Source organism: Vulpes vulpes, chromosome 8 (assembly GCF_048418805.1).
Source record: "Vulpes vulpes isolate BD-2025 chromosome 8, VulVul3, whole genome shotgun sequence".
Classification (NCBI taxonomy): domain Eukaryota; kingdom Metazoa; phylum Chordata; class Mammalia; order Carnivora; family Canidae; genus Vulpes; species Vulpes vulpes.
The window spans coordinates 61,597,744-61,610,309 of NC_132787.1; the positions used below are offsets into that span (position 1 = coordinate 61,597,744).

The following is a 12,566-nucleotide window of genomic DNA, read 5'->3' on the forward strand; positions in this document are numbered from 1 at the left end:
ACTAAACTAAACAAACTACCGATTTTCATACTTTTACACTATTTGAGAGGTAAAGTACACTTGTTTTTGCAATTATGAGACTTAACAATAAACCATATACATAAATACAAAAAAGATTAAAAATTAGAAAATTAAAAGGAGTTGAATTCTAGATTGCTTAAAAAAAAAAGAATGCAAGTTGAACTTATCTAAAGAATATAAGGATCATTTAATATCACAGAAGTCTTCCAATGAAACTTACCACATTCATGAACTAAGGGATAGGGACAAAACTGTATCAACATATTTGCAAAACAAATCCAATAAAATTCAACATTCTTTTATGCTTTCATTAAAAAATACCAGGAGTCTAGGAATAACTAAAAAATATTTACCAAAAACTTATTGCAAACATCAGTTAATGAAGAAACTTTAGATACTTTCTGTTAGAGATCAAAAATCAGACAAGGATGCCTACTATAACCTTCCCGTACAACAAAGTAATGATGATCCTGGTCAATACAGTAAGACAATAAAAAGAACAATGAGATATATGGATAGGAGGAAAATAGACAAGTCAGTATCTGCAGACACTATGATCAACTACACAGAAAATCTATTATAAACCAAAAAACAACAATAATAATTCATAAAAGAGTTGAGCAAGGTTGTTAGATTTAAGTTAACTTACAAAAATCAAGAACATTCCTCAATACAGCAATTATTAATTTAAAAACAAAGTATAAAACAGCAATAAAAACAGTATCCCCAAGACTATTAATATTAACATAGAAACAAAGCCTAATTAAACAATTTAAAAGACTTTTCTCTTCCATGAGCAGCATGACTTAGCATTATAAAGTTGTCAATTCTTCCCAAAATTTATCTATAAATTCAATCAATTCAAACCAAAATTCTAAAAGGATTTTTTTAATGAACTCAAAGATTCTAAATTATACAGAGAGAACCACTAAAACCTACTCTGAAACTAAGATTATATTATATCTCTATATTAACTAACTGGAATTTAAATAAAAACTTGAAACAAAATGGGAGAAGGAGGAAGAAGAGGAAGGGAGAGAGGAGGAGGAGGAGGAGAGGAAGAGGGAAGAAAATGATTGTAGAAAATGATTCTGGAGGATCCCTGGGTGGCTCAGCAGTTTAGCACCTGCCTTCGGCCTAGAGTATGATCCTGGAGTCCTGGGATCAAGTCCCACATCAGGCTCCCTGCATGGAGCTTGCTTCTCCGAGCCCTTGTCTCTCTGCCTCTCTCTCTCTCTCTCTCATGAATAAATAAATAAAATCTTTTTAAAAAAATGATTCTGTCAGAAGATAATCCTCAAGGAAGTCATAACCTTAAGGTGGCCCCAATTTATTTTAACTTCTTTGGGGAAAAGGGTACTGAAGCCTTTCCCATTAAAAAAGAACTACTTATATAGACAGCTGTTTTCATTATGAAGATTCATTCTACATTTGAATAAAATAATTTGTTTTTTAAATAAATAAATAAAACAGAGAAAATAAAGGTGCATAAATAGTGAAGGCAATTTAAAAGAGGAGAAATGAGAGGAGACTTGTTTTACCATATATATACAAGTATCACAAAACCAAATTGAACAAACTAGAAAAGTGAAAACCAGATTCTCATGTTTGATATTCAGTATATACCTGAGTTGCTACCAGGAATCAATGGGCAATATACAGATAATGTAGTAGACGGGACTGGTAAAACTGAATCCATCATCCAAAAAAAATTAAGTTGGATGCCCACCTCATACTATATGCTATGGTGAATCTAAGATGTATCAATATCAAGATGTGATGGGAAAAATGTTAAAGGTAGTATAAAGGGAATGCCCTATGACCTTGGAATAGAATGGGAGTTAAAAACAAAACACACACAAGACTTAAACAGTACAAACTACAAGGCTAAAATTAATGGACTTGATTACATCAAAATCAAGGATTACTATTTGTGAAAGATAATATACACATAGCTTAAAGTCTGGGGGTAAACTGGAAAAAGGATATTTGCAACATCCTAAACTATCAATATCTACAATAAATAAGGAATTTCTGAGATTTCTCTTTCTAGCAAATAGAAAAAAAACAAAACAAGAAAGCCAATACAAAATTGAACAAAGATTAAAAATAGGCATTTCAGAGAAGAAAAATCCTAAATGCTTAGTGACTCTATAAAGAGAAGTACAATGTTACCAGTAATTAAAGAAGCACAAATTAAAACAAAGAGATATCCTTCAATTTCCATCAAGTTAGCAAAAATTAAAAATTGGTTAAAATTAGTATTCTACATATACCTTGGACTTATACAAAATAATGATAATAGTGTGTCACCAACTAAGATGTATTTGATTTATTTAATTCTCTGTATATGAGACTGAAAAAAAAATCATCTACTTATTTGAGCTGCCTTGAGACAACTCAGTCTATATCTTGCTCCATCTTTACATAAGGAATGACAAATGGAGAAAAGAGGTGGAGAGCGAGAAGAAAGAAGAGGGGAAGAGGAAATTAGAGAGCAAGGAGAAGTAGGAGGAAGAAGGAGAGGAGTGGAGAAAAAATTACCAAGTCTTTCTCACACTAAGGGTAATCACCTCAAAGTACTCCAGTCAGGAAGTCCATAGAACAATGTCCCAAACTGTCTGGAGTAATGACTAATTGACATTATATTAAATATATAAAGAAAGAAAATGGGTAATAGATGGACAAAAATATTCACTCACTCATATTATAAAGTAACCTGATAAAAGCTTCATAGAACTTTGCTATTAAAAAATATCAATAATGGTCTTCTCTCATCAACTTGTCTTTGATGGTACTTTTTAATTTTTTGATTGCCTTGTGTGTATCTGTGTGTCTGCATGTGGGTATACTACCAAGATGGAGAAAGGGCTATTTCTTATCATACCATTAATACCCATGATAACTTCCACCCCAGACAGTTCCTCTTTGCATATTTTTATATGACAAAAGGAATAGTATCATCAGGAATAAAAAAATAAAGTTTTTATAAATATTATTTTAACATATAAAGATAGGATATTTTATTTAAATTACATCATTAAATTAAGGACAGAAATCTGTGTGTATAACTATTTCTAGGTATGATCTTATCATTTGTTGAATATGAATAGAAATTAATGTTATTTGCTTATGTCATATTACCTGGCAAATAAAAGATTCAAGAAGAGAAGAAAGGATTATTTTTTATAATTAATATTCCTTAAATAATAACTTTTTTCTTACTCTTGATAATAAACAGAAAAACTTTCAAAAATGAGAGAGAAGAGTTTTGAACTCAATATACATCTTTATTAGACAGAGCCAGATGAAGACTCACCAGGACAGAATATATGTGTAGACATCGATAAACAGGAGAGAAATCCACCAAATCTTGGGCTCCAGGTACCTGCAAAACAAAATAGTCACAAAACATTCAAAGAAATCTATGAAGAACTTTGAACTGCATTCATTTTTACTATTCAAGTGTAAAAAATAAAAGCCAGCTCTAGTTTCTACGAGAAAAACACAGAACAAACAAACAACCCATGCTCCCAGAAACCTAGTTTTGGTATTTTAGCCTTTGGATTAATAAACTGTGAAGATATCAGCAAGGCTGGGACACAGAAGAGTAGGATAAATAACAGAGAAGAGTAACAGGTGTCTCAGACCCTGCATCTGCTTTTGCAGATATATTTTATATTTCTATCATTTTTATAATATATAAAATATATTTTATATTATATGTAATATATAAAATATATTTATATTATTTTATGGGACTCCAAAAGGGAAGAGAAGGTGGGAATGTGACTCAAAACCAAAATTTGTCACACAGAAGGAATCAAATGACCTGCCAGCCAACTTCTGAAGGTCAAAGAATTAGTGAACATTTACATCACCATGCAATCAAAATACAGAAATATGCTAAAAAGCAAGGAGAATCATGTAAAAAGACAATAAATGGAAAAGCCAAACCTAGAAGTAATACCAGAAAATTATAATATGAACAATGTAGACAAATTCAATCTAGACATCAAAAGACAAAGTAAAACAAGTAACATTAGGTAAGAACTGGATAGTCACAGAGCTAAAACTCTTCGATCATGTGACCTGACAATGAGCAACTAACTCACAACTTACTTTGGCCTCAATTTCCTCACCTGAAAAGGGAATCTATTCCCTATATTGTTGACCTATAGGAATTAAACAAGAATGAAAGGACACAAAGTAAATATTGAACAAAACAAAATAAAGCAAAAAATAGAAGACAAAATTGCATAAAGAAATGATCAAAACTGGGATGCCTGCGTGGCTCAGCGGCTGAGCGTCTGTCTTTGGCTCAGGGCCTGATCCAGGGTTCTGGGATCGAGTCCTGCATCAGGTTCCCCGTGGAAAGCCTGCTTCTCCCTCTCCCTGTGTCTCTGCCTCTCTGTGTCTGTTATGAATAAATAAATAAAATCTTTAAAAAAAAGAAATGATCAAAATAAAAGACCTAGCTGTAGTTTTCACTGTAACACTGGTAACTATAGGATTCATCAGAATATAAGCAGCAGGGCCCTCTAAATTAGGTTGAGCTGACTGGTGATAATTACAAGGTCAGTTTTCCTTATTCCATCAAGAAAGCCTCATTTCTTCTTTGGAGACATAGCTTTCTTCACCAAGATATTTTTCCTAAGGAAATCTACTCATTCTACAACTTGACACAATACCTACTTTCTTATCCCTCCAAAATTATCACCTCTCTACATGTATTGGTTCAAATTCACTGGCCACTCTGTTCATTTGCTTTACACCCATGATAGCACATACTAAATCTCTGTTTAAGAACCTCCCAGCGCGGGATCCCTCGGTGGCGCAGCGGTAGCGCCTGCCTTTGGCCCAGGGCGCGATCCTGGAGACCCGGGATCGAATCTCACGTCAGGCTCCCGGTGCATGGAGCCTGCTTCTCCCTCTGCCTGTGTCTCTGGCTCTCTCTCTCTCTCTCTCTCTCTCTGTGTGTGTGTGTGTGACTATCATAAAAAAAAAAAAATATATATATATATATATATCATTTAAAAAAAGAAGAAGAACCTCCCAGTGCTAGATACTCTGTAAGCACTCAAACTCTTGTGAATCCGAAGCTTGATAGTAAGATGCTCAAGATCCTACACCATGGCATAAGCATAGATTTATTTTTTTTAAAGGCAATTAGAAAAGTTGGTGAGCATTACAAAATCACTGAGAAAAACATTTTATGGACAAATAAGTACCATGTAGTTAAAAAAAAATCAAAAAGCATGTAACTTTAAGAGTACAAAAGGACACTCGTTTTCATCTTAATAACACAAAAAGAGACAATACGTAATCAACTTAGGCACTCTTATTTGAAATGACCACAACATTAAAACATCTTTATAGTCTCCTCTGTTGGACTGCAAAGTAAAAACGTGAAGAAAATTTATTTTATCTTGCCAGAAAAAAAGAGCCTCCTAAGCAAAACACAAGTTCAAAAGATGAAAAATAGAAAAATTCACAAAATTATCTTGATAGTATTTAAATTACATAAAAATTACACATACATATGAAAAGGTATAAGAAACATGCAAAAAACATTTGTAGAGAAAATGGAACTTTCTTCTTTTATTTAGAACTAATGCTTATAAGGTTATTTATAATAAATATATTTTTATAAAAAGTTTAAGGAAATTTAAATAAATTCAAACACAACTTTCTTCATATGTACTTCTTTATGCAGTTTATTTTGTTTTGCTTTGACTCAGAACCACTAGTTTCATTCAAAAGGAAACCTCTCCTAAGCCAATCCTCAGACAGAGTCATGGCCTCTTATATACTGAACATCCACATTAGGGATCAGTTTCCCTAAAAATCTCTGACGAATAAACTAATGGTGCTCCCTACTAGCGGGGTAAAAATAGTGGTTTATCTGGGCCAACTAAAAATAGATATATTTAGAGAGGACAGAAAGGTTCTCCTGTCATCTCCAACAAATATTTACAACCAAACCTATTTTCTGTCTTGGCATCCATCATCATCATCATCCTTAGCTTCAAAATGTTTAGCCCTGACCTGCAAGTACTGGCTTTGCTATTTCTTAGCCTTCGCAACCATGATCCAGTCAAGTCCTCCTAAGCAAAGGACTACCTGCTTTGAAGGCAGCCCACAGAAATCTAGACAAGTAAAGAAGGAGCAAAATGGGGCTTCAGTTCACAAACTTTACCTCTACCCCTAAAATAGCCTACTATTTATAAATCATTTTTCCTCCATGCTCCCTTCTGTGAGGAACACTGCAAGGAATCAAGAAGAGTGCTGTGAGGAGAAAGGTATGTAAAGCATGCACTGACTCATGTTGCTTTGAGCTAGATGTGTTTTCTCTGCTTCCACTAATGAAAAAGAATCACATCTACTGAAAGGCAATAGGAGGAGAGCAACATACACTATGTGAGGGAATGCCACCCGTTTGGAAGGATAAGAAATGAACTTTCAAAAATCTAAATAAATGCAAGTGGGAAAGAGAACAAAAGGCAGTCTCTCCTGATTCACATAAATAGGTGTGCTTTAGGGTCCAGATTTGGCTACCCATTTAAAATGCAGAATCTCTTTCAAGGTTGTCTTCATTCTTCTTCCCCTACTGTTTGCCCTTCTCTCCCCTCAAGTGCAAAGAATGATTCAAGCAGGTTTAGGTTTCAGCTGGGGCAGAGGGAGGGGTCCAAGGACACTTTCCTCAGCTAACAATGACTGTCTCTAATGGTTTCTGTCTCCTAACAAAAGCCAGGACTCCGTCTTTATCAGCTTCATCTAATTTTTCCTTTCCAAAGTAAATAACACAGCCCTTGCATTTTACACATGTCCAAGTTTGACAAATCATTATCGACTGGGACTATAACTGATAAGAGATAACTTTGTGGTAGGACGTTGTCATTTCCTCTCATAAGGGCTTTCTTTCTGAGATACAGAAACATGATTAAAATAGTTAAACATTTCCTCTGCATGGCAGTCAGGAACTCAAGACATTAAGATACTGGAGTCTGTATTTTTCTAGTTCAAATAGATCCAGGAAGATACCAACAGCAGTCACAAACAGTATACTCAAGATTATCCTGCTTTTTTAACTAGTTGTTTTCCTTATTAATTCACATGAAATAATTTCATCACCAAGGACAGCAGCTGCCTAATTCCCTATATAGCTTCTGAATGAAGAGCATTAGTGTCTTCAGCCAACACAAACCTCTATTATCAGGGAGGAGCAAATTGTAGGCAAGATTTTAGATTCTGTAACTAAGAAATCTGTGCCACAGAGTATTTTATAATATCACATAAGTTAGATAGTAAAATAAAAGATAAACAATAAGCTATTAAAAGAATTTAGGAGTGGGGCTCTTAGGTAGCTCAGGTAATGATCCCAAGATCCTGGGATGGAGCCCCATGGGGGGCTCCCTACTCAGCAGAGAGTCTGCTTCTCCCTCTCCCCTCCCCATTGCTCGTGCTCTCTCCCTCTCTCTCAAATAAATAAATAAAATCTTTTTAAAACTAAAAAAAAAAAAAAAAACAGAATTTAGGAGTGGTTGGACTACAACATTCAGAGGTAAGTATCATGAAGGCAAGTCTTACAATCTGCAATTACATGTTCACATACCCATTAGAGATCATGCATCACAAGATGCTATATTGGCATGGCTTGTCTATCCATTTCAATATGCTTCTTATATTTGTAGAATACATATTAATAGCTTCCATCAAAGCTGTAGTCTTTGTTACTTAATGTCTGTGGATTTTGTTAAATAGCATTATATCCTGTCAATATATCAACTATCACAGCATGTCACTATACAGGTGACAAAAAAAAAGAGTCTGGGGACAGAGGAAGCTATAAAATAAGAAAAGTAAATTTATAAACAGGATCAATGAAAGGCACCCTGAAAAAGAGTTGTATGAGCCTCTGCAGACAATATATATTGGAGAAGATATAAAGATTCAAACTAAAAATGGAAATATTAGATGGTCAGAAAGCAAAGAAGCATAAACATTTCTGATTATAAAAATTCTTGCAAAATATTAGGAACTGCCTTTTATGATACATTTTTCTTCTGTAATACATCTTAGATCAAGTCAAAAGAAGAAGGAAATGATTTTACAATTAAAGAAAAAATGAGATTTTTGGTTTAAAAATAAATAATGGCATTCAAGCTATAACAGATATATTTATTTAATATTTTTACAACCACCCCCCCCCCCCGGTAAAGAAGCTGGAAGATAGTAGCTATTTCTACTATCTTAATTAAGACTGATTAGTGAAAAAAAATTTAAAAATAAAAAAAAAAAGACTGATTAGTGAAGGGAGGCAGGGGGAAAAAAGTATTTGTAGGTAACAACCTGATAGATCTATCTGCTTTACTAGTGGGTAAGCATATCATTAGGAAAAAGGAAAATAGAGTACAAGAAAAGATTGCTTGTCTCCTTCCACTCAAGAATATTACCTATGCTGCTGATAAAGATAGTACATGAAAGAAAGAAATGCATTAGTGTGCTCTAGTCTCGTTGTTTGCAGCTGTCCAGGAGGTACACATACAACACAGGCCACTTATTTTTCTCTTATGAAACCTTTCAAAGAAGGTGGAACATCCAAAAAAAGTATGATAAAAATTTGCAAGGAATTTAGATATGTTTCTCACTAATCAGTTGAGTCATTCTCCTTCTTGAAAATACTTTTGATTACCACTTTACACAAAACAGTTCCGTGGTATTAGTAAATGAATGCAGGGACTTGGTGTCCATTTCTGAACATTAGTTGGATCTCAAGTCATTAAAATGTACCAGGCATTTTTCTGAAGGGAGAAAAGAACAAATGATTAGCTAAAAGAGCATTACCTTTGCACTCAAATGATCAATTTTTGACTGCCCATATTATGTCTGGAAGCCAGGAAATACTTGGCAAACATTTTTCACCCGTGTGCTTTTCTGTACTACTTTGCTTCCAAAACTTCAGAGAAAAAAAAGGTAACATTCATTTGGGCATAACCTTCCACAGAGCTGGACTAAACATCATGGATGCTCCAACAAACTAGAAGGCCTAGGACTAGAATTAGCAAAAGTGTAAGAGAATTTTCTAAACCTCTGAACATGTAAGAATACCCTGATTAGAGCCCTATCCTAAAAACAGCAGGACTTGACTATAGAGCTTCTCACAAATTACTAGGATTCTTCCTGAGAAATCTCTAAACAAATTTCCACTTAACTTACTCAAGTGCTTGCACTAAGCAGAAGAAAATCAGGAAAAATTACCATTCCTCCTTTACTGAGACAATGCAAAAAACCTTGTAGCCAAAATCAAAGGATACTCCCTCAAGAATTCTCTGCTTGAAGCTGAATACCAGGATGGGAAAAATTCAATTCCCAGTAATAAAAATAGTAGCTAGGCACCCTGCCAGTCCTTCGTATGGTATATTTTTAAAGTTAATTCTAATAGCTATGTAGCCAAAACACTGTATTTTAATAAGAAAATATTAGAAATCATTAAATACTCACATATAGGAGACTGGCTGAAAAAACTGTAGTACATTCAATTCAAACAATGGAGTACTATTTACCAGTAAAAATAGAATGAGAAAGATTTCTATGAACTAATATGGAACAATTCTCAAGATATATTTTCTAGTCAAAAAACAAGATACAAAAACATATATGCATTATTTTATTAATAGATTGTGTAAGGTACGAGGAAAAGTACTTGTACACACACACAAACACACACACTCATGATACTGATTACTTACAAAGAGTGGGCAGGAGTAAGGTAGAAGAGATAAAGAGGAGAATGGGATATCACTGAATATATCTTCCTATAAATTTTTGCTTTTTGACACATGTTTATTTTTTTACATATTCAAAAAATTAAATTAATAAGGATGGGACTCTAAAAAATATACAAAATAAACAAATGAAGCCAATCATATATCAATTTGGTAACAATCACATGTAAGAAAAAGTAGCAAAATAATTTGAACAACACTCTGAATTATAGCCCTAATGGGATATACTGTAGGATAAAAAGAATTGCAAAGAAATCTTGAACCTCATACATTTACTGCTTTTAGTGACATTTGCACAGTAATTCTGAAACTATTTTGCTTGTGTTATAGGAGCAGGCAATGGGTAAGTATATTAATTCTCTGGGAACCAGACACAAATATGGAATAGGAGAAGAGGAAGACGTATGATACTTGGGTAAAACTAAACGCATCAGCCTTAACTCAGGATTCATAAAACTGTCTATGTGTTAGTGCAGTGTGTGCATTTCTTAGCTCTGTCTGCAGAAGGAGTATACCTAATGCCTACATTTCAGTTTCTATATACAATTCTCCAGTAAAAAGGACAAGCATTCTTTGACAAAATAGCTGATTCCAGAGCTGGTGCAGAACTTGAAGTGAACCAAGAATGTCCTGTGCCCAAAAAATGGAAGTGCTTCAAAACTGATGGAAATGTGTCAAAGGATAATGGAAAAGACTCCCACTGGCCAAACCTGGAACAATTAGAGAATCAAAATGAAAGACAAGAATGGAATATAACCCATTTTATATAAAATAAGAATTCAAGTACCAATACTGACACTTAAAAAAAAAATGAGACAAAAGGAAAGTTCTGCTTTATAGAAGGAAGAATGCCAGCTAATCAATGTGAAAGAAACGATAAAAATAGAAAAATCACTGTTTTATACTCAACACAGTAATACATGATTCAGGAACAAAGCACCAATAAATTCTAAATCACTACATCAGAAAAACTGTTAGGGAACAGGATAGTCCCAGGACCTAAAAGTATCACGCCACAGATCACTTATTAATTACAAACAGAGAAGGGTACCTTTATGATGCAAAAATCTGGTAGACACCACCTTAACCAACAGTGTGCCTTCTGGTGTGATGTACTAAAAAGGACATAATATTACTTTCATAATAGTCCTGTCAAAAATGATCAACCTAAACCTAATCACAAGGATTACCAGACGTATCTAAATAGAGGGATATTAAAGGAGAATAAACAAACATAAAAATTAAATGTAATGTGTGATACTTGTCTAGATGTAGCTGTAGGAAAAGTGAAAAATAATCTGCTATATAGGAAATTATTGGGACAACTGGGGAAATTTGTACATGGGTTATATGTTAAGTGGTAGTATCATATCAGTGTTAAAATTCCTGAGTGTGATCACTGCATTATAGTTATGCAGAAGGGTGTCATTTTTGGTAAACCAAATATAATAGTATTGATATTTCAAATATGATGAATGAAGTACACCACTTCTTTTCAAATAGCTCAGGTTTGGTGGGGAGAAGAGGACTGATGAAATAGATTCTTTCAAAATCAAATTTTTAAGGTAGAAAGTGCCAAATTTTAGTAAGTGGAGTATTTAAGTGAAGGTACATGGATGTTCATTTTACCACTCTTCTAACTTCTGAAGATCTAAAATTCTTTTTAAAAATAAATTATTTTAAACATTTTATTTATTTATTCATAAGAGACACAGACAGAGAGAGAGGCAGAGACACAAGCAGAGGGAGAAGTAGGCTCCATGCAGGGAGGCCAATGTGGGACTCAATCCTGGCTCCCCAGGATCACACCCTGGGCTGAATGTGGCGCTAAACCGCTGAGCCACCTGGGCTACCCTTAAAAAATAAGTTTTTATAAAGAAGGTGCTACTCTGGATAAGGGTTTGGGGTGTGGGCAAGATAGGTGAAGGGGTCAAAAGGTACAAATTTCCAATCATAAAATTAAGTCATATAGATGTAATGTATAGCATGGTAACTACAGTTAGCAATAGTACATTGCATATTTGTACATTTCTAAGAGACATCTAAAAGTTCTCAACGGGCAGCCCCAGTGGCCCAGCGGTTTGGCGCCGCCTTTGGCCCGGAATGTGATCCTGGAGACCCAGGATCGAGTCCCACATCGGGCTCCCTGCATGGAGCCTGCTTCTCCCTCTGCCTCTCTCTCTCTCTCTCTCTGTCATGAATAAATAAAGAAAATCTTAAAAAAATAAAAAAATAAAATAAAAGTTCTCATCACAAGAAAACAAAATTTTGTAACTAGGCATTCTGATGGATGTTAACCAAACAACTATGGTGATCATTTTGCAATATATGCAAATATTGAATCATTATGCTGTACCCCTGAAATTAATATAATGTTAAAAATCAATTATACCTCAATTTAAAATAATGAGTGAGGGATGGCTGGGTGGCCCAGCGGTTGAGCATCTGCCTTCAGCTCAGGGCATAATCCCAGGGTTCTGGGATCGAGTCCCACATCAGGCTTCTCGCAGGGAACCTGCTTCTCTCTCTGCCTATATTTCTTCCTCCCTCTCTCTCTCATGAGTAAATAAAATCAATCTTTAAAAAAATAATGAATAGATAGATAGATAGATGATAGATAGGTGTTCAGAAGAGGTCACGTTGAGCTAGTCCTCAGGGAAAAGTAGAATTCAATATTTTAGACAAAGATGAGGGGAAAAGGAGTATATTCTCTCATTAGGGCTATTAGCAACTTATTACAGAGTGAAGGGGGTGGTT

At 34.4% G+C, this 12,566-nt stretch overlaps 1 protein-coding gene across 3 annotated transcripts in view; it reads right to left on the reverse strand.

The window, feature by feature from the left end:
• The window catches only part of EXOC6B (exocyst complex component 6B), a 616,640-nt gene that overhangs the window by 351,965 nt on the left and 252,109 nt on the right, over nt 1–12,566 (reverse strand). For 2 of the 3 annotated variants that reach the window (XM_025994563.2, XM_072766927.1), the window contains one exon: nt 3,341–3,409. The exons of the other annotated variant lie outside the window; for it this stretch is intronic. In XM_025994563.2, the coding sequence (XP_025850348.1) occupies nt 3,341–3,409 (69 nt within the window). The remainder of the gene's footprint in view (nt 1–3,340; nt 3,410–12,566) is intronic. 3 annotated transcript variants of the gene reach the window in all.